The following is a 23,026-nucleotide window of genomic DNA, read 5'->3' on the forward strand; positions in this document are numbered from 1 at the left end:
CCGTGACGTCTGCGCCTGCGCTGCCCGTCCCCCGCGCGGCCGTTACCGTCTTCCCTGCGCGCCTGCGCGGAGCGCGCGCCGTGACGGCGGAGGGCGCCTGCGCGGGGTCTGGGCCGGCCCCGCTGAGCCGAGCGGCGTTTCCTGCCTCTCGCCCCGTTTTCTCTGCAGGACTCCGAGTTCCTTCGCCGCCAAGATGCCGCGGATTATGATTAAAGGCGGCGTGTGGCGGAACACCGAGGTAGGACTCTGGTGGCTTTAATCTCCCAGCCCGACGAAGGCCGGGGCCTCAGCGGCTGGTGTGGGGGGGCGGGTGTCCGGCATTAGTGCGCAGGCGCGGGCGGAGGGGTCGTTGTGCGCGTGTGCGGGGGGTCATGTAGTGGGGTGTCTTGTAACAGTGTGGGGGAGGATTTGGGGTCTTTCTGGGCCCTTTGCAGCGGGGAGTGTGGTGGGTTAAGCCTCTGTGGCTCTAGTAGGATTGATTTCTCTGCAGTTTGGACCTTCATAGAATAGTTTGGGTTGAAGAGACCATCAAAGCTCATCCGGTCCAACTCCTGCCATGAGCAGGGACATCTTCATCCAGATCGGGTTGCTCAGAGCCACGTCCAGCCTGGCCTGGGATGTCTCCAGGGATGGGGCATCCACCACCTCTCTGGGCAACCTGGGCCAGTGTTTCACCACCCTCGATGTAAAAAAAATGTCTTCCTCATGTCTGGCCTGAATCTCCCCTCCTTTAGTTTAAAACCATCATCCCTTGTCCTGTCACAACAGGCCCTGCTAAAAAGTCTGTCCCCATCTTTCTTATCAGCCCCTTTTAAGGCCACAATAAGGTCTCCCTGCAGCCTTTTCTTCTCCAGGCTGAACAACCCCAACTCTCTCATCCTGTCCTCACAGCAGAGCTGCTCTATCCCTCTGATTGTTATCTTCCTTATCATCCCCAGCCCAAGTGGGCAGAGGTCAGGTTGGTGCTGTTTCTCCTGAAGGCTGCATGTTGGGGAGGACAGGAAGCTCAGCCATGCCCGTGTTCCATCCCTGCCTCCCAGAGAGAATGCCTGGACAGTGTTGTCCTCCGAGCTGTCCCTTTTGTAGCCCGGAGTGTGTCTTATACTGCATAGGCAGGGTTTTCATTCTCTAGGTGTAGGAGGGGGCTGGAATCTCTTACCCTTAAAGACCCTTTGAAATGTGGAAATGGTGAAGATGAATATGGACACATCACCTTGCAGCCCAAAGTGTTTTGTGCACAGAAATTTTTGTACTGTTCATAAAAGACCAAAAAAACCCCACCCCTCTGTCCCAGTTTTGCCATCACATGCTTTCAGAACTGTGAGTGATCATGCAAAATAAAGTAATAACACCAGAAATCAAGGGTGTCAGTTTTATTAGGTGGCATGTTTAAAGCAAAATGAGGTACCTGACACTGTTAAATCCAGAACTCTGCCACTCTATTCTTTGGATGCTGGGCAAGTACATAGTTCCAAAAGGCAGTAAGAAAAATTAATGGAAAATAAATGTACTGTGTGCTGCATTTTCTTTTAACCCCTTTTAACATATGAGCTGTGTGCCGGGAGGCAGCTAAACTGGGGGTCAGCAGAGAAGAGGAAGAACCACCATGTCCTTACACTATTCTTATGGTCTTCCATAATTGACTGATTTTGGTGACTGTTAAGAGAAACAACAGCAGGTTAAATAGGTCATTGTTTCAGCCATTTTTGTGTACCAGAGATGAAATAGCTCTTCTTGGTGCTATTTTTTGATTAACATTTTGATTTTCTGTACAACACAAAAATTACAGAAAATGAAACCAGGTGATATCAGGTCATTAGGAAAATAACCAATTACTTGCAAAAAAAAGCCATCAGTATGGCTTCAGTGTGCCATATAATACTAAGTAAGCTTTAAAAAACAAGAATTTGTTATTTCTTTCCCAATAGAAATTACATGACTTGTTGTTTCCTGTAGCAGCTCAAGCTAGAGTGCATTGCCAGCGGACAGTTAAAGCTGCCGTTTGCTCTGGGAGGTGTTTGTGCCAGACATAGCATCTGTCCTTGACTCACACGTGTGCTGTGCAGCTGAACAGATTCTGAACACAACTACAAGTGCTTACTGGATACAGAAGTGGAACATCTGTGGTTCACAGAGCTGCAAGAATAGCTTTGATGCATTTAGAATACCACTTTCTGACCTGGGAGAAAACCAGAAATAAACCCATTTATCTGGGGGGAAGAGATTGATGTATGGATTGACAGACAGTTGATAGGACTTCTGGCTTTTGATCAAATCTCAGAGCATGCTTTGACATATATGAACAACCTGTCTCCCAAGCTGAATTCATTACATTTTTTTTCTCCCAGAAGTTTATAAGCTTTGGGATCAGGGCTTTTGGAGATTACATTCTTAATAATGAATTGATTGATTTTAAGATTTACTTGTTAAAGAGAACTTACTATAAAGTTCCTTTATTTTTGTGATACTTTTGTTTTAACAGCCTATTGCATTGACAGATAAATATTTCATTTGCATTAAAATATGAAAAAAAGTGTAATATTATGATATTGTTTAAAACAAGCTCACTAGAAGTATCTGTGATTTTGGTTTTTCCAAATGTTGTGTCATTACCAGACAAACACCTCCCTACCTCCTTGCCTTTAAAAACTGTGCATTAGAAAGCATTGAAAGTGATAGTATTGGAAGTTCTGTTGGGTCTATGAAGTAAGCCACAGGAATTATCACTTATGTTTTTCATTTTATTGATTTAATTGACCTTTGAAATACAAATCATCATTCATCTTGAGAAGAAAATGTGCCGTGCTCTTTCCACTGGATCAGCTCGTTACATGAAATACACCATGTTCTCTGCTTGAGCTCAGACTTTCTCTTTTGCCAGTGCTTGTGATCCGTAACAGTTTTGTTGTTGTTGTTTTTTTTCTTTAAGGATGAAATTCTCAAAGCAGCTGTGATGAAATATGGCAAAAACCAGTGGTCACGGATTGCTTCTTTGTTACACAGAAAATCAGCGAAGCAGTGCAAAGCCAGATGGTAAGTGAGAGGGCCGCGTCTGGAAATATGAGATTCATAATTAGTGGGAATTTAGAAATTACCACAGATTAATTTCTATCCACAGGGGAACAATAGTTTTAAGGTTGTTTGATTTCTGCTATTGTGGATATTTCGAATTCCTATTGCTTGAAAGCAATTGAACAAAAGTAGACAAATGTTCTCTTTACCAGTGACTGCAGTGTTAGCAAATACAGGATCACTTAAAATTGTGTACATGATTTTTTTCCCTGTATTTACACATTTTAACCACTGAGTATTACCAGTGAAGTAAAATTGTATGATATTAATCTCTCTCACAGATAATTTTCTAATTTGTCATAATGCGAATTTGTCTTGAGGCTAAATGTTCAGAAACTGCACTGTGGAATTTCATTTTATATAAGAAAATATAAGTTTAAAAAGGCTGTAAATACATGCAGTACAAATCTATTTGAGAATCAGATTTAGTTTCTCAAGTACTGAACTGCAGAGATTTATTAGAATATTTCTTTATAAAGGTAACAGTACTGGCACAGATAAAGATAAGTAAGATAACAGTTGAAGGGTCCAGACCAAACAAATGTGCCATTTCTGGTACCTTTAGCTGTTGTGATTTTTACTTTTTCTGGATTAATTTTGAGACTCCTTACTTTGCCTGAGTAGAGATGAGGAAAGGAAGAAGAGACAGTACTGTATAAAAAGTGGTGCATAAATAGTAAGTTTTATAGCTATATGTCAAAAATACTCTGGAATAATATCCTTTTGTACAGAAAAAAAACTTGTGTGAAATTTGTGTGACAAGATTTTGAAATCTCACTGTGATAATGGCCTGAAGTTGCGCCAGAGGAGGTTCAGATTGGATATTAGGAAAAATTTCTTCACGGAAAGGGTTGTCAGGCATTGGAACAGGCTGCCCAGGGCAGCAGTGGAGCCACCATCCCTGGAGGGGTTTAAAAGGTGTTTAGACAAGGTTCTTAGGGACATGGTTTAGTGACAGAGTTAGGTTATGGTTGAACTCAATGATCTTAAGGGTCTTTTGCAACCAAAATGATTTGTTCTGTTCTGTTCAACACTGTTCTGAATTAATTCAAGGCAACGGATAGCTTGGAACTGTCCTCCTTAATTTTTTAACTTTTTAACAGGTACGAATGGCTGGACCCGAGCATCAAAAAGACAGAATGGTCACGAGAAGAAGAGGAGAAACTGTTGCACTTGGCCAAGCTCATGCCAACCCAGTGGAGAACCATTGCCCCGATCATTGGGAGAACTGCTGCACAGTGTTTGGAACACTATGAGTTTCTGCTGTGAGTTACTATTTTCCTTGACATGCATACCAGGAAAATCTGTGGAGTTTGTTGTAGCGATTTGTCATTCCTTTCTCCCATGGTGCTGAGGTCTGGTGGTTTCAAGCTGACCGAGTCGTTTTGTAAGCAAGTCCTCCAGGACGGTTTCTTTTCAGTTGATGTGTTTAGCTTGAAAGAAGCTCCTCATATGTGGCAGAGCAGGTTTGAATAGCTGTAGGTACATATTTTTTTGCTTCTGGTCATTCTGGCTAGAGGGCTGTCAAGATTGATACTTTTTATGGGCTTTGTTTTCAGCTTTGTTTGGGTATTTTTTGACTGTCTGATCAGCATGGCTGAGTGTGTGAGGAGAAAAAAACAGACATACAAATGTAAAACACATCCTTTTGAAATGGCTTAGTGTTCGTGCATCATCTCTGTATGCTACAGCGGGTTTGTATAGGCCCTGAGAAGGAAAGTGCTGTTTTCCCTGTGAGCCTTCTTAATTCTGGTGTGATTGCTTGAGTATAAAAGCATAATGGGAAACCCTGACTTGTTCATTTTGTCACACTGCTTGAATTCTTGTCCCTACTGTTCATTACTTGAGTTCTCTACTGTTAGCTTTGTCAATGTTGTATTTGATATAATATGGTTTTAATATAATATTATGTTGGCTTCTTTCTCTTGTCTAGTTGAAGATTATGGAACTGTACCATGTTCATGAATCATTTGTGCAGTAATCATATAACAAGTGTAATGTGTGTTACATAGTACAAGGTTACTTTTTTAAATGATCTTCGGAGACATTTAAGGAGTGGTTATTATGAGCCTGGGGGAAAGTGGAAGAGCCAGTTGTGACACACATACAATGTGTTTTCAGGGACAAAGCTGCTCAGAGAGACAATGAGGAAGAAACTGCTGATGATCCTCGGAAACTTAAACCTGGAGAAATTGATCCAAATCCAGAAACCAAACCAGCCAGGCCAGATCCTATTGACATGGATGAAGGTAAGATAGGAGGGGTTTTTTACTGGTTTTGACAGAAATCTAATCACCTTATTTTTTCTTTTTACACAGGCTCTGTACCCTGAGTTTCTTTTGTTTTGTTTTGTGGGGGGGTTTTTTGTTGTTGTTTGGTTGGTTTTGTTTGTGTTTTTTTTCTCCACCTTCTGATCAGTTTTTTCTTGCAGGTTTTGTCTTTTTCTGTATCTGGCCAGTTACACTTTTCCAGTTTTCCTTGGTGTGTTTTCTACCTGTCTTAATCATCTCTGACTGACTGTTCTCTGCTTTGACAACTACTCTGTTTGCATTCATATTTCTGGATTTGCGTCTGTTTCAATCAGTTCATACCTCCCAGATGAATCTGTACTGAAGCGCAGGAGGACTACTTGAATTTTTTTTTTCCTTGCACATAGCAATATTATGAACCCAAAACTGAACATTGCTGAAATTCCATGAATGGACCAGCAGTGTTTTCTGAGTGGTCACAGGCTCACAAATCCAGCACTCTTGGATCTGGATGTAAATGAAATTAACAAGTTCTCTAATACAGTACTCACAATGAAGATGTAAATGGTGATTTCATTAGTGTGATCAGTTTGCCTCTTTATGTAGATATTTTGATTCGCTGTAGATATTAGTTGATTTTTTTTCAACATTAGGTATTTTTTTCTTAAAGTTTAAATTTCATCTGACCAATGATTTAGAAAACATATAGGAGCCACTCAGAGAAAACTAGTTTAGCGGTTGTGCAGAATGCCTGCGAAAGCATTGATTCATTCAGCTTTAAGGATTGCTTTCTGATCGTACTGTCACTTTTTCCGTTACTCCCATCTTTAAATGCAAATTCATAGCTCTATTTATCTGTACCATTGTAGATGAACTTGAAATGCTGTCTGAAGCTAGAGCTCGTCTGGCTAATACACAGGGAAAGAAGGCCAAAAGAAAAGCAAGAGAGAAACAGCTGGAAGAAGCCAGGTAAGCTTATGCTTAGTGTCACATACTGGGACTACTTTTGTTGACTCTGGAGCTTTTATAATGCATAAAGTCAGGCACAGACTTAAATCAGACTTTTTGATAGTCAGTTGTGAGAAGAGCTTCATTTTTCTTTAAATATGTTAAGCCCTATGACAGCACCAACTGATTAAACTAGCACCAGATCTTAGGATACAGGAACCACCTGTAGGTATGCACTTTAAATCATGTAGTGTTACCGTTTCCGTAGACGTCTTGCTGCTCTCCAGAAAAGACGAGAACTTCGGGCTGCTGGAATTGAGATTCAGAAGAAAAGAAAAAAGAAGAGAGGCGTGGATTATAATGCAGAAATTCCATTTGAAAAGAAGCCTGCCCCTGGTTTTTATGATACATCAGAGGAAAACTACCTGTCCCTTGATGCAGATTTCAGGAAGCTACGTCAGCAAGACCTGGATGGAGAATTAAGATCGTAAGTGTGTGTTATACTAAGGTGGGAACAGTATATTTGAACAAAAAAAAGTGAGTCCTGGGAATGTCTGAAACACAACGTGGGCAGGAGTTGTATTTTCCTTGGGAGAGATACTCGTTCAGGTTGCTTCTGCCTTTTCAGTCTCCTTTATTTTTTTACCTTTCTAAAAATCTAATTGTCCTTTTTTTCCTATATAAATGAAGTTCTTCGTGTACATTCTTGCTCTTTAATTAGAAATCTTCAGTTTCTTGAGGTTCATTTTCTTTAGCAGTAGATTTGCTTGTGTATTTGCAATCCTTTCTCCAAGTCCTAACATTATTACGATTGCTTACAGGAGTAGATTTTGCTTGTCGTAGTATTACTTTTGATGGAATTGTTCTTAAGTAGAATTTCCTTAAATGGTGAATTTCTTCCCCTCCTCCCAAAAAATCCCCAAACATGCAGCTGAGAATTTAAATGCCCATCTTCATCATGAGCACTGTGGTACATATTTAATTGTACAATTGCATTTCCCACTACTTCTGCCAGCTGCTTTGAACTGAGAGAGTTTGCTTTGTTAGCTTGTGATCTCATTGATTCTTTCTTTATTGCTCTTAGTTCAGAGGGTCTGGCAGGAGCTTCAGCCTGAAGCTTATGATTTTACAGGCCGACGCCACTGCTGTTTGAAGACAATATCATTTTTATTAAATACTGAAGAGAAACTGGTTCGCATGTCCCACAGAAAATGTTCGTCTTCTCTTGGCAGCTGCTGGAGAAAAAGGGACTGTTCACGTCCTCTGATTCTTGCTATCTAAATTTTTGGACTGACTTTTTTTTTCTTGCTGTGGTGACCCAGCTGATTGTAGCTGAAGCAACCACCTATTGCCTAATTCCAGAATTTAGAAGCATTACACTGCCTGGTGGGTTCTGCTGCAGGATCTGCAGACCAGATGTAATCGCTTAACTTCTGCACCACAAGTTGGTTCACCTTTCCTGCAACATATTTTATTTCAGCATATCCAACTTTTGATCAGAGTACAGGCTTTTTGCTCAGTGCTTGTTTATTTTACTTTGTAGCTGCTCTGTGTGTTCTAAAATGATTCTCTTATCCATAATGACAGTGAAAGGGAAGGAAGGGAGCGCAAAAAAGACAAACAACATATGAAACGGAAAAAAGAGTCAGACTTGCCTTCAGCTATTCTACAGACCAGTGGAGTGTCAGAATTTACCAAAAAAAGAAGTAAACTAGTGCTTCCAGCTCCTCAGGTAAGCTGTTCATTGATCAATAAATGACTTAAAAGGCCAAAGCCAATCAGTGTTTTCTGTTTTATCAAGTGGATCTCGTGGTTGTATTTTACCATACTTTGCCTTGGAATTTTCTATTTTAAAGATATCTGATTCGGAACTTGAAGAAGTTGTAAAAGTAGGCCAGGCCAGTGAGATTGCACGCCAGACTGCTGAGGAATCTGGAATTACAAACTCAGCTTCCAGCACCCTTCTGTCTGAATACAACGTGACCAACAGCAGCATAGCACTAAGGACTCCCAAAACTCCGGCAGCACAAGACAGGATCCTGCAGGTACAGTATCAATGTACAGAACGGGCTTTTAGTTTCAGTGCAGCGGTCAACTGAAGGGAAGGTGTAAGTACCATAGAGGCATTCCTTAGATTATGTGCAGTGCTGGGGTTTCATAGAATCATTTCAGTTGGAAGAGACCCTCAGGATCACTGAGTTCAACCATAACCTAACTCTAGCACTAAACCATGTCCCTAAGAACCTCGTCTAAATGCCTTTTAAACACCTCCGGGGATGGTGACTCCACTGCCCTGGGCAGCCTGTTCCAATGCCTGACAATCTTTTCTATTAAGAAATTTTTCCCAATATCCAGTCTAAACCTCCCCTGGTACAACTTGAGGCCATTTCATCTTGTCCTATCACTTGCTACTTGGGAGAAGAGACCAATCCCCTCCATGCTCCAACCTCCTTTCAGGCAGTTGTAGACAACAATAAGGTCTCCCCTCAGCCTCCTGTTCTCCAGGCTGAACAGCCCCAGTTCCCTCAGTTTGAACTGACACTTGATCTCCAGGACACACCGAAAGACGTAGAAGCAGATCTGCTGCTTTCCGATCAGTTGTCACCATGCTTTAAAACACTACGACACTTTCTTCTTGTTGTATTATATATTGTGTGCACCTTCTAGCATTAGCCATTATCCTGGTGTCATATATAATTTCCCATTGTCTTAGGTACCTCTCAGCATCCAAGATGTATAGAGTGTTCATGTCCTTAAAACTATGTCTTTTATGTTGTTTCCTACTTAATTTTGCTGTTCAGCTTTTAGTTCAGTGAACAAGAAGTAATTAACTGCAACAACGCAGTACTATTTCCCTAGCACTTCATTGGCTTAAAACCACTGAAGGCAAAGATTGTCAAAAACCTACCTTTGCAATCTCTGAATTATATTTGTGTTACGCTGACTTTGTGAGCGTTTGAGTTCTTTCAAAAACTGATAATGTTGGGTAACGTTTTGTTGAGTGGAGAAATCGCTAAACGAAATCAGTGCAGCTGGTGTGTAAAACAGACAAATAAAACTCCACCCCGAAACAAAAAAACCCCACATATGTTGATAATGAGCTGTATTTCAACAGTTTTGTGAGAGGAGAGAAGAGAGTGTTGGTGACTCTGCAGATGATGACATAAGTGTCTGTGCAGTGTTAGCAGGAATGGTCACGGTCACCTTCCAGTGGAGCACTCTGACATCGCATGCGTCGCAGGATTATGCATATACACAGCTCTGTAGATGAATTAGTAGTCTTCTGTGAAGATAACTGCTATGTGCAGTTTCAGAGTGCCTTAATTCCTCATTGTAAAAAGAATAGGGGGATATTCATAAAAACCCCATTTGAGTCATAGACCAAAAATTTAACAGTGACCATCTCTTTTGGAACATTCTCTTTGAAGTGTGATTTAGATAAACTTCATTGATGTTGAATTTCAGAGTGCAATTGGGCCGTCCCCTCTGAGAATCAGGATCCTTAGGATGACTTGAGTATTCAGTTACTAATAAATTTCGCAGATTTATGGGGTCTAGCAAAATGAAGGAAGGTGAAACATTAAGCAACCCACTCATTTTTGCAACTACAATTTATATTTTACTGGAAATAAAGATTAAAGTCCCATTCAATGGCACACTTGGGTTTGTAAATACCAGTGTATGGGTGTTAAAGTTAAGTATTAAATATTTTCCACAAACTGACTGAAAGTCAAATAACTCTTCAGCTGTTCTTACTGCTACTGAATCTGTTAAACATTTAGAGCATGACTGTGAAAGTCTTAGCGATGCGTTGTCTGTTCTACAGGAAGCGCAGAATTTGATGGCTCTCACAAATGTGGATACCCCCCTGAAAGGAGGTCTTAACACTCCCTTGCATGAAAGCGACTTTTCGGGTGTAACACCACAGAAACAGGTTGTTCAGACGCCAAATACTGTGCTTTCCACACCCTTCAGGTAAAGCTGGCTCTTTTTCTTCTGGGTGCTTGGTTGGGCATGTGATGCTGGGTAGACGGAGCAGATTGCGATGCGTGAAACAGAAAGTTATGGTCAGTGCTTTAAAACAAATTTTAACTCGCTTTTATTAATATTTCAAGGCCTTGTTGTACAACTTTCTCCTTCTCTGTGTCTTTCACAAGCTCAGCCATATCATCTGTGTGTACAGTGTATAGCTCACTGGAGTTTTGGTCCAAAGTGAAGTCTTCTGTGGTGTGGAGCAATATAAATTATACCAAAGTAATACAGGAATATAAATAGTAAGGTGGAGTGTCATTAAGTATGCAGATCCCAGCCTTTCCAAAGTATTACCTCTGAGTCAAAGGTGTGGGAGCTCTCATAGCCAAACCCACACTGAATTTTGAAAAGCTGGAGTAAATATTTTACAAGCCATATATAGCCGAAATAAAATATTTCTTATATTGCCAATCTAAATAGTATGGAATTGCTGGTTTAATTCTTACAGTGAGTCCTGAATAAATATATATCCCACAAATGCCAAATACCATACGGCTAAAAAATATTACACTTGGTACATTTTGTCTGTCAATTTTTTTCAGCTTAGGTTCTAATTTTACTTGTATCGTGCTAGTAGGAAAAGTGGAGAATGAAAGAAAAAGGACCTTTATGGCAGCTTTTCAAAAGCAGCTTTATTTTGTTGTTCAAAAGCTGTGTGCAAAAGCTCTGCTCTTCTAATTGGATCCACATAAATTAATCCTTTTCTGTAGATCTATTGGTGTCAGTACGGTGCAGAATGAATGTAGAGTTCTGCCTGGGGTGATCTGGCTGTTCATTTGGGTTATTTGACATTAAAAAATGTAAATACATAGGCGGTACCTGTGTATCACCTTGGCTTGCTTGCAGAAATGCTCTATCAGTGTGAAAATCCAAGACATTGAGCAGAGAGAAAAAAATCAATCCTTCAAGTGGTTAAAAGTAAAGGGAAGTCATAACTTCTTACAGAGGCAGAGTAGTGAAACCAGAGCCATCATCTTATTATTTAGGCCAAAAGAGCAAATATTTAAGTACACCTTTTTTCATGTGATGGTTTGAAATTTGTAATATTTTGATACAAGGTTTTTAGGCAAGTTGTTGCCTTTAGTGTGGGTGGGTTTTGTTTTGTTTTTTCTGAGTCCTAGTTATAAGAATTTTCTTCAAAGGTATGAAGTTGAAAATTCTAATAGGGTTTTTAAACACTGCACGGCACTGAGAGAACTAGGAAAAAACAACCTGCTTGCTCGGAAATTGTTTCTTCTGGAAAGAGTCTCAAAACTTTTTCTGCTGGTATAATCAACAAAGTAAATATATCTTATTAAACATTCATTTGAAACCATAAAAATTCATTTCGCTGTTTTTTTTTTGTGGCTGTCGTCCTGCAAATGTAATTGCTGGTATTTTTTATAATAAATGAGGATTCATGAAAAATCTGTCAACAACCTCAAGCAAGAGGAAAATATCCCTTGTGTCTCACAGGAAGTAATATCCAGGAAATAAGGCACTGTTGTATCTCTTAAAAGAAGACCAGTAGTATGTGTCAGGTCATGTGTACAGTCCCGTTTATTCATAATTATGGCATCTTACTGGCACTACAAAATTACAGTAACTAGTAGTGGAAATGATGGATTAAATAGTCTTGTCCAGTCTGTCTCTGCCACAGTTATTATCTACAACACGCATACTTGTCATTGCTGTTGGAAAATATTTACATAGGTGTAGATGAGTGCCATAACGTAGCCTTTTTTCTAAAAGTTCTTCCCCTTCTCAAACATGTTTCTCTGAGACATTTATCAGTTTATTATTAACATCACTATGTGAAACCTCATTGTAAATTGGCAACAGAAAACTTGTGACTATATCCAAGACAATGTCTGCACACCTTTCATGTATTAAGTTATTGGGACAGAGAACAATATTTCTTCCTAGTCTAGAGAAGCTACTGAGGTCCACAAAATCTAAGACTTAATCCATCTTGCCTAACCGTAGGTGCTTAAAAGTAATTATGATAATATAACCACCCCTTCAATAATCAGTGAAAGCAAAGAGGCATCTTCAGAGTGATTCATTCAATTGTAAGGTGGGGCAGCTGTTAAACCAGATGAATTCAGAGTGAATGTCTTGCCACAGGTGGTAGGGAAATCAGAGCTTGCAGTTAAATCCTGATTACTCTGTCCCAGAATAGTGCCTGGTGGTTGCACCTTCCCTTAAAAAATAGCAGTGAGAGTTTATGTTGATGTAGTTCCTGAAATTTCTCTTACCATAATGACTTGCCTAGATAGATTTCAGCTTGACATGTCCTTGATTGCACCTTGACAAGTTTAAACAATTTATCTTTTGGATTCTTCTAATTGCATATTACAGTTTCCCTGCCTCTCATGCAAAAAATCTATATTAGTAACGGTATTTACATATTTTTTTGCAGCATCCAGACTTTGGAAAATAGAAATCTTTAGGGGAAAAAAATGACTGTATCTGCATTTTCTCTAGAACACCTTCTCATGGGCCAGAAGGCTTAACTCCTCGTGGAGGACTAACTCCTAAAGCTGTGGTTGGTACAACTCCTGGCAGAACTCCACTGCGTGATAAACTGAACATCAATCCAGAAGAGGGAATGGCAGATTACAGTGACCCATCTTATGTGAAACAAATGGTAAGAAGTGCTTAACAAGTGGATATCAGTGTTCTGTTAATTTTTCAGGATTTTTAATTCTTATCTCCTGAACAGAATTTTATTTTATAATATTTATTTCTACCACTTGCGCATGAGTCTCTACTCATCACCTGATAAATCTTTATTGGAAAGAACAGAAATCTTGCCACTTAGACCGGCTTTCAGTGTGCTCAGTAAAAACACTCTAAAGCTATTTGTCAAAGAAGTCCTAGTTCAATTTCAGTCCTTCTTGTATCTTTGAAGCTGAGCGGGAAATATATCTCGAGGAAAGATGCATTTTTCTTGCAATCCTACGCAGCCCTCAAATCCCTCATCACCTTGGCTTCCCGGTTTACCTACAGGACCTTTTCATCAGTCTCTCCTGTTGACAACATTGAGCTAAAGGAGTCGAATTTTTGCTGTTAGGAGCACTGGATTTCGAGATGTCCAGTAATCTGAGTCCCATCCAGGCTCTTTCATCACCTTTGGCAACAGATGTTTCCATTCTTGGAAATTCAGCCAGATGTACCCTGCCAATTAGACATGGTATAATATATACCATGGTATATGGTATAAAAGGGCATATACTTAATAGGTAGCACCTTGGGAACTCCTTTTATGTGACTGATTCTGCAGCCTTAACTGTGGCTTTGGGTATCTCCCACCAGAGCTATTGACATTTTTCTTTTTGGGCTAGCTAAGGAGATCCACTTCAAGGTTTTGGCACGTTCATCTTGCAAAAAATAACTCTTCGAGTACAGAACTTTGTTTCTTCTTAGCCTGAAGGACAAGGTGTATTTGATGTCCTTATACTTTGGTTCTGTCTTAGCCGCCTTATAGTAAAAAGGTGCTTTGCTGCTAGAAGGAAAATCGAGGCTTCAGTTTCCTGGTGGACTCCACTGGTTTCCAGATCTGGTGCTGTTTGTGTTTTCGTACTGTGTCACAATCCCCAGATTTGTGAGCAGCTGCAAGATAAAAAAAAATCCCAGTTAGGCTTGCAAATACCCCTGTGTCCACCAAAAGTGTGGACACATATTTTCACATATTTTCAGTTTCTTGGAAGGTGTTCATATGAAAGTCTACTGTTGTAGTGAAGCTACTGGGAGGCGAAGGTGCCGTGCTGTTGTTTTACTCGAGTATTTCAGCCTCTTTGAAGATTTCATTAGCTTTTTTTTTAAGAAAGCTGTGTGTTAGTTTTTAGCATCAGAGAGTTTCTCTGCTTAATAATCCATAAACTCTGGGGTGGGGGGTCTGTAGGCCAGGCTGGGTTAATAACATGCCGCTTTGTCAGGCTTTCGAAGATTTTGTTTCTGTTGGCTTTGTAGCAGACTAAGATTGCCAGATTATATTGGTTGTGTATTGTTTGTATCTGTTAATGTAGATGGCTGGAATTTGATTGTATTGCACCTTTGTGTTATTTCAACAGGAGAGAGAGTCTCGTGAACATCTGCGCCTCGGCCTCATGGCCCTTCCTGCTCCAAAGAACGACTTTGAGATTGTTTTACCCGAAAATGCAGAAAAAGAACTTGAGGAACATGAAGTAGATGAATCCTTTGTCGAAGATACTGCTGATATAGATGCCCGCAAGCAGGTAAGTGTGCGTGATGCGGATAGTGCCTTTTATTTAAAATAAAATACGTTCCTTTTATGGTTCCCATAGTTTCATACCTGTTTAGTGGAAGTGGTACAGCTTCTACAGAGTAACACAGGAAAACGTACCTGTTTTCTCTGCTGCCCTCCAAGTACACACACAGAGGCTAAGGCGGTTTTCTCTCTGAATCCTTTTCTTAATTTGTTGATATTAGGTACCATGTCATTTTCTACAATGAAGTCTCTTAAGAGTAAGTCAGTCCTAGTTCCTGCCTCTGTCTGCCTAAAGGTAAAACTATAATTAAGAGCATTTTTCTACAGAGGCACATGTTTGATTTTAAGCACGTGAGAATTGCACTTTTTTTTTTTAAGTTTCAGATTATTCTCAAGGTTAAAAGTTACTATTTGTGAAATGTAAGGTGGGTATATTGGGTATATACAAATTGAGGCAGGCTGATAGCACGCAGATAGAGATCTGCCATGCAGTGAATTGGTCCCTTTTGATGACCTGTACCACAGGATTACCCAGACAGCCAACTTGTGAATGGGTCCCTGTATTTTTCGCTTGTTTTGTTTCAGAATCAAGGAAGGCTGGTAAAGTGCTAGCTAGAATTTTGCTGGTTAAATAGCTGTACTAGCCAGTAATTAGAGACAGTTTAATTTTTTTCCATTTATAAGAACAGTCTCTTTTCCGTTTATTGCTTATCCTAATTTGTGTGATGCAAATCTGTTCTTGTTATATAACTTCAAATAAAAGTTCTTTTGAGTTCAGAGGGGTTTTTGCCAATGCCTGTGTTTCGACAAGTGAACAAAATATTTAAAAAAACCCCTATGCTCTGATGTCTTCTAATATGATAAGCATTTCCCCGAATTTGTTTCCTAGCATGTTCCATTTGTGGATAAACATATTCTGTACATTTATATGTCTGTCTCTTGCACACACGCACACACTCAGCATAAATAAAGACAATTTATGTGTGTCGACTGGAGAAAAGAATTTGAGTTGTAATATCACACAACAGAATAGCATCCTGCCTTTCAAGTGAAGATGTGACATGGCTGGGATTAGAAAATGGAATATCTTGATCAGAATTCCTGAAGTTTTAGACAACATTGCCTTCTCATGCTATTTATTACCTGAAAGTGGAATGTAAGGAGAAATCTCATGTTTTCACACTTTCACAAGTGTTGTTTTAGAGGAGCAGTTACTTCATGTCATAGAAGAGGACAGACAGAGTCCTGGCAGCAAATTCTAGAGTCTGTCCTTTCCTGGTGGATTTTCTGTCTGGAGAGTTAGAGCAGATGTCAGAATTGATGTGGAGAAATTTTTAAAGAACAAGGTCTGCTGGGGTTGAGGCTGAAGGAGAATTTGATGGCTGTAAATAACTTTTTGGGTATCTCTCCTCTTAGTCTGCTGTGCTCTTGCAGTTTACGTTAGAGATAGGAAATTATGTCATCACATAGAGAATGACCCGTTTGGCTCTGCCTTCATAACGTGAAGTCTTGATACTTGAAGGAATCTTTGGTGCAGTAATCAATTAGTTTTATGTCATGTACATCTGTAGAAAGCACCTGACTGTATTTTAGTAGCTGGTGTAACACTTGGCTTGTCTGTCTAGGCTCTCCGAGACGCAGAGCGTGCAAAGGAGCTGAAGAGAATGCACAAAGCTGTTCAGAAGAATCTACCGCGGCCATCAGAAGTACGTGGAAACAAAATTCACTTTTCAGGGGGAAAAAAAATAGAAATAAAGCTTTTAATCATTATAGGAAGAAATGCAGTCTTAAGTAGATCATGAGAGAATGAATTCTTTGAGTATGCTGATTTCAGCCTTACGGGAAACTTTCACAGCAAGATGGTCAAGAGGTATTTCATATGCACAAATGAAAGCACAGTTGGGTGTTCAGGTTGCTCTGTGTGTTGCACCGCAAGGGATTTTGGGACCTGTTCTGCATGGTTCAGCTGATATATATAATTCATTTTCAAGTGGAGGTATATGAATTTAATATGATCTTTGGTGTATATGAAGTGCATGAACTCTTTTTTTCATTCCTGGGCAGGTTAATGAAACAATACTGAGACCCTTAAATGTGGAACCACCTCTAACAGACTTGCAGAAGAGCGAAGAGCTAATAAAGAAAGAGATGATTACTATGCTTCATTTTGATCTTTTACACCACCCGTTTGCAGAACAGCCTAGTAATAAGAAGGGGAAAGGCCCAGGATTTGGAAGCAACAATGCAGAACACATGGCTTACTTGGAACAAAATCCTTATGAGAAGTTCTCCAAAGAGGATCTTAAGAAGGTGAGAGTTGTATGGCCTAATTACCAGTGACCTGATTAATGTCTCTTTATGTCGTGGTCCTGTAATCTTTCAAAAAAAGGCAGTTTCAAGCCTGCACAGAATTTAGTTGCAAGATCCCCAGAGGGTTGTATGAAGAGCTGTAAGGATAATTTAAGTGCATGTTCTCTTTTCTGTGAGCTAATGTTAAGCTAGGCACTCAGCGGAATGATGAGATGCGGTATTTGTCCAGAGATGCTGTCTTTTAGATACTATTTTGAATGTGTTGTGATTGCTTATCATTTAAAGTAAGGTCGGAGCTATAATACCCCAAACAGTTACCAAATTCCACTTTTCTGTTTCTGGAAATTGATGTTAAACTGTTGAGACTTTAACTAGGTGTGATATCCACCTTCTGCTACCTGTGTAGCTGTTAATCCGTAATTACTAAGCATTTTTTCATAGCAGTACAGACTAAATGTGACACTGATAGCCAGTTTATAACTTGGAGCAGTAAATCAAGTTGTTTAATTACACTTGTCAAGCTTGATCCAACAGAGCTGTGCTTGTGCAGAGACTGCTGGGCTGTGGCAACTGATTTTAAAGCCCACCTGGTTAAAAAGCACTGAATAGGCAGCACAGATTGTTGCTGGCTGACACGAGTAGGTGGTCTGGGCACTCTGTCCTGTTTTGCATTGTAATCTCAAACTAAATAGCAGTCCTGTACCAAGGGTTCTGGTTTGGGTGGTTCATTTATTTAAGCAGCTGCAGATGTTGCATTTTGCTGTCAAGTGACAGATAGTTCAGGCACACAGTGCTGTGGTTGGCTCTTACAAAGAGTTTCACCTGTGAAGTTGTGCCAGTAACCTTTGACCAAATGCTTACAGGAATAAAAATGAGTGAAAAGGACGAAATCACGTGCCACCAAGTCACCTGTTTTAGGCAGACTCCTGCTATCTGAGACTCGCGTCCTGACAATAGGTGTAGTATCTCTACACCTAAATCCCATATTATTTTAAAGGGACTCTAAAGATACACAAGCAGATTTTAAATCCATCTCCTTGACTATATCTGACCAATGAATCAAGAGCCTAAAATGAGAAACACTGAACAGTATGTACTTCCAATTTATATATAATAATTATACTTGAATATTTCTGAGCAGGGGAAGTTAAAGATGGAAAATACAGTTAGGTCATGAATTTCACTGCCCTGCCAGTGTCAGATTGTTCCCTTGAGAACACTCTCCGAGTGCTTTCTCTAGTTGTTTTGAAGTGCAACGAGAATTAGGTTTTCTGCCACTTCCCTTAGAGACTATTACACAGTCTCGTAGTTTTTGTCTGGAAACTTTCTTCAGAGTCCCTGAAAGTTTTGTCTCCTAAGTGATGGGCAGAAGTTTTTTGCATCCTTGCCCCTGCTTGCTCTCTAACATGAGGCGTAATATTCCCTCTTTGTCTAAAATCAAATTCAAAACAGGAAGTTTTCCTATCTCTGGGCTCTCATCTGGGCCTTGTTTATGTTGCCTTATTTCTTCATTTGTTTTTAGAACATCTTCCTACTAAACTGTCTCCATAAAATGCTTCTTTCTTTTCCTGATGCGAAGTGATCTTTTGGGAAGGATTAGCAGCGGTGCTACGCACAGTGTGCTGAGCTCTTAAAGCTGTGGAACTGTTTTGGTGCCACAACTAAATAGGTTTAAGTAGCTCCTCACATTGTACAAATAGAGGCTGATTGAAAGTGAACCTTCATAATATTTAGCTTTGTTAAGTGTAGTTAAAGTACCTCTGTGTTATCTGTCTTGACCATTGAGGGCAAGGAATTAATTTTCCTTTCCCCTGTATCCCTGGAATTATCTAATCTGATGATACCTGAATTACTTCCTGGGAAATATGCTGTTATAAAGCATACGTCTGCTTGCAGCAAGACATCTGTAGCTGATACGGAAATCTGTGGCGCACGTATAATATACACTTATAACCTACGAAGTTCGGATCAGCAAAGATATTTTAGTTTTTTTATTTACAAATAAAGTTGGAAGGATCTAGGTGCCTGTGTAGTTTAGTGGGCCAGGCTCTTTGTCAGAAATATTAAGATTTGTGAGAAAAACATGAATCTTTCCAGTTCACTGTAAGTGACTTTGTAAACTAACCTGGAAGCAGCAGAATGCTCGTATCTCACTAGTAGTTCTCTGTCAACAGAGCGTATGCAAGTTAAAGTCAGAGTAGAATTTACTGCAAGGGAGCTTACGCAGCTCACCCGTTAATGTCTGGAGTTGACTTTCCAGATTGTGTGGAGAAGGGCAAGCAAAAGGAGATGAAAAGTGTTTTTTGTTTCAGAACAGCTGCTTCTGTCTGTACAGTTCTCCCTCCCCTCAAGGTCCTTGCTTTTATCTCTTCTGCAGCACGATGAAATATCTAGCGGTGCCACAGCTTTCATTAGCTACAGCAGAGTGATGTCAGGTTTGGCCAAATTACATAAAACGAGGGGTAGTTGCACTGTGAGTAGCCTTGTGGCCTGGATTTCATTTATAGTCCACAGCATGTGTGTTAGATTTCATAGTTAGCTTAAACTGATGGTGAGCGTTTAGTATGAAAGGAGAAAAACTGCGCCTATGAATTGTACACTGAAGGACTGAAAAAAAGAGGCATTTTCTTGTGTTCTGCATATTGTAACTTCAATTTATTTCTCATCATTTCCAACAGGCACAGGATCTACTGGCACAAGAGATGGAAGTGGTAAGGCAAGGAATGGGGCATGGAGAGCTCTCAAGTGAAGCTTATAACCAGGTGTGGGAAGAATGTTACAGCCAAGTGTTATACCTGCCTGGACAGAACCGCTACACTAGAGCTAACTTGGCCAGCAAAAAAGACAGGATAGAGTCACTTGAAAAGAGGCTTGAGGTCAGTGTCACTTTTTTCTGCTTTTTGCACCTGCTTTTTTTTTTTTAATTATCTCCCTGTGTGTTTTATTCCCGCCCCCCCTGCTCCGTAAGCATTACAGGTTACTCTATAAATCATTCAGGCCTTTTGGTGAGATTCCTTTGAAAAGGGTGTTAAGGAATTCTCCTGGGGACTTCATAGGTGTTCTTGAGGTGTTTAAATCACCTTCTCTCATCCTCTTGCATTTCTTAAAATGTCCCTGGAGTATTCCCACACACAGTTTCTCTTTGCGCTATTAACTGTAATGCTGCTATCTCACCCACTTTATTCTCAACTGGACAGAAGGTCGGGTTCTGCTCTATTTGAATTCCATGTGGATTTTTTTCTGTTTTCTTAATCTCTGCTATTAGTGAATCACATACCTGATCTTTCTAGTTTGTCGCTTTATCTCTGATAGTGGCCAGTATGAGATACTTCAGAGAAAGATGCGTAAAAACATCCCAAAACTCTGCTCAAGTTCTCTTTACAGCTTAAGGTTTGGTTTCTGATTATTGCATATGGGAAGGTCCAGATCATGCTGAGTTCTTGATGGACTGGTATCTTCTGCCAGTTCCAGTGATTCCTTCCAAAAAAGAGAACAACGGATGTTTGTGACTTTCTTCCACTTTATCACGAAATAGTAGGCTTCCTTACGAGTGCGTTTTAAACTAAAATTTTGAGTTTGCTGTTGTCTATTTGCATAACCAATTTTTCCAGCAAGTGCAAAATGCCAGAGTTCAGATCGCAACATCTCACGCGTATGTCTGCATGCGGTTTGAGTACTATGGCAGGACACTGGTATTAGGGGACCAAGAATTGAAACTACACCTTTTTCTGCTGAGTTGTGGAGAACAGAGTTCTCCAGTGTCAACGTGCTTGTGGTAGTTTGTTCAAAATGCAACAGTCGCGGGCCTGAAGTCAAGGAGGCATTAAGATTTGGTAAGATGTCCTGGGATTGAGAGAGTTGTGTGTGGTGAGGAAATTGTTTGGGGTATGGTGCACTAAGTAGAAGAAAGCAGTTCAAACCTTTTGGTGCTGATTCCTCTTAGAACCATAGAAAAATTTCAGTCGGAAGAGACCCTCAGGATCATAGAGTCCAACCATAACCTAACTCTAGCACTAAACCATGTCCCTAAGAACCTTGTCTAAACGCCTTTTAAACCCCTCCAGGGATGGTGACTCCACCACTTCCCTGGGCAGCCTGTTCCAATGCCTGACAACCCTTTCCATTAAGAATTTTTTCCTAATGTCCAATCTAAACCTCCCCTGGTGCAACTTGAGGCTATTTCCTCTCCTCATGTCACTTGTTACTTGGGAGAAGAGACCAACCCCTCTATGCTCCAACCTCCTTTCAGGCAGTTGCAGACAGTGATAAGGTCTCCCCTCAGCCTCCTTTTCTCCAGGCTAAACAGCCCCAGTTCCCTCAATCGCTCCTCATCAGACTTGTGCTCCAGACCCCTCACCAGCTTCGTTGCCTCCTCTGCACTCTCTCTAGTATTTCAATGTCTTTCTTATGATGAGGGGCCCAAAACTGAACACAGGATTCAAGGTGAGGCCTCACCAGTGCCCAGTACAGTGGCACAGTCACTTAATCACTCTTGCTCTGTCCCTTCTCTGGAGTTTCACCCAAACCCTCCAAATAAAACACACCACCATACACCTTTCATGATAAAAAGTAAGCTGCTTTTAAATGGTTTCTTCCCACAGCACATGTGTTTGTTCAGACTCGCAGTAAGTCATTAGCTGTTTTCCAAAATACCATTTTAGCCTAAAAGTCTCTCTAAATTATGCAGGCATGAGATTATTTTTTTCCATGGTAAAAGGAAGCTTTTTTTTTTTTTAAAAGTTCTTCTGTATTTAACATCAACAGAGCTACTGTTGCTAGAAGTAAACCTCCTCAAACAGCTACTACCACAGAAATAACACGAAAGAGCGGCCAGAAAGGCTGAATTTTCACTCAATTCACACACGTGACGTACAGCGTGAATGTGTGTTTTGTGAAGTCTGTCGGTCAAGAATGTCATCCAGGTGTAGACTCCGCAGTTGTTAGTCAACCAGTCAGGCCAGGAGGAGTTTCACCTGCTTGTAGCCGAGCGGTTGAGCGGTGATGCCGGAGCGCTTGTCGTCCTGCGGCTCGCCCAGCAGAGAGCACCATCGCCCTGCCCAACGCTCTTGCACGCTCCGCTCTGCTTTCACAAAACCAGGGGGCTGCGCTGGCATCACACCAGCAATCTGAGGGCTCTACCTAATTTGTGCACAAATGCTTTTGGAATTTAAATATCTGGCGTCCCAAAACTGCATGAGAAGTGCGTTACTGAAGTTGCAAAATCAAACAGTCGAAGTTGGGGAATGCACAGGCAGCCTTAATTTGCCTATGCATATGCATTATGAAAGAGTCTTTAATTTCATTATTAGAGCGTAGTTTTTCCACAGGCTCATTTAGTGCACAGGGTGGATGGTTCTTGCTTAATGGGTAGCTGTTGAATATTTGAACATTGAGAAAGTTCCATCTGAATATGAGGAAAAACGTCTTTCCTTTGAGGTGCCAGAGCCCTGGACCAGGCTGCCCAGAGAGGTTGTGGAGTCTCCTTCTCTGGAGACATTCAAACCCGCCTGGACACATTCCTGTATGATCTGCTCTGGTGACCGTGCTTTAGCAGGTGGGTCAGATTAGATGGTCTCCAGAGGTCCCTTCCAACCCCAACCATCCTGTGATTTTATTTTCTCTTAATTGCTCAGCGTGTCCTTGTGCCCTTACACTGCACACTGTTTCTGCAGTCTAATTTCGTTACTTCCAGGTGGACTTTCTTGTGCTGTTAATTTCTGTTCATCTCCTCCCAATATTTGAAGGAGTAGTTGGTGGTAGTATGCTTATTAAGGATATTGAAGCAAAGAAAATAAGGTCAAATAGAATAATAGAATCATAGAATCATTTCGTTTGGAAGAGACCCTGGGGATCATCGAGTCCAACCATAACCTAATTCTCGCACTAAACCATGTCCCTAAGAACCTTGTCTAAATGCCTTTTAAACCCCTTCAGGGATGGTGACTCCGCCACTTCCCTGGGCAGCCTGTTCCAATGCCTGACAACCCTTTCCATTAAGAATTTTTTCCCAATATCCAATCTAAACCTCCCTGGTGCAACTTGAGGCCATTTCCTCTCCTCTTATCACTTGGTGCTTGGGCGAAGAGACCAACGCCAATCATCCATTCGTCAAACTCTTGTTGCATTTGTTCGTTCTGTAAGTGCTCATTGCTCTGTAGTCACAAGACAGTCACCTAGGAAACAAAATGCAAATCGGAGGTCT

The 23,026-nt window shown here is 40.6% G+C and overlaps 1 protein-coding gene across 1 annotated transcript in view; it reads left to right on the top strand.

Moving 5' to 3' along the window:
* Window positions 1–73: 73 nt before the first annotated feature.
* CDC5L (cell division cycle 5 like) overlaps window positions 74–23,026 on the top strand; it is a 39,168-nt gene continuing 16,215 nt past the window's right edge. The window contains exons 1-14 of the mRNA XM_065631201.1: window positions 74–238; window positions 2,930–3,033; window positions 4,176–4,337; window positions 5,194–5,321; window positions 6,191–6,290; window positions 6,538–6,756; window positions 7,857–8,001; window positions 8,126–8,314; window positions 10,096–10,244; window positions 12,768–12,930; window positions 14,357–14,521; window positions 16,140–16,220; window positions 16,579–16,824; window positions 19,503–19,700. Coding sequence (XP_065487273.1) covers window positions 194–238; window positions 2,930–3,033; window positions 4,176–4,337; window positions 5,194–5,321; window positions 6,191–6,290; window positions 6,538–6,756; window positions 7,857–8,001; window positions 8,126–8,314; window positions 10,096–10,244; window positions 12,768–12,930; window positions 14,357–14,521; window positions 16,140–16,220; window positions 16,579–16,824; window positions 19,503–19,700 — 2,094 coding nt within the window. The 5' untranslated portion in view covers window positions 74–193. The remainder of the gene's footprint in view (window positions 239–2,929; window positions 3,034–4,175; window positions 4,338–5,193; window positions 5,322–6,190; window positions 6,291–6,537; window positions 6,757–7,856; window positions 8,002–8,125; window positions 8,315–10,095; window positions 10,245–12,767; window positions 12,931–14,356; window positions 14,522–16,139; window positions 16,221–16,578; window positions 16,825–19,502; window positions 19,701–23,026) is intronic.

This window comes from Caloenas nicobarica, chromosome 3 (genome assembly GCF_036013445.1).
Source record: "Caloenas nicobarica isolate bCalNic1 chromosome 3, bCalNic1.hap1, whole genome shotgun sequence".
Taxonomy (NCBI): Eukaryota; Metazoa; Chordata; class Aves; order Columbiformes; family Columbidae; genus Caloenas; species Caloenas nicobarica.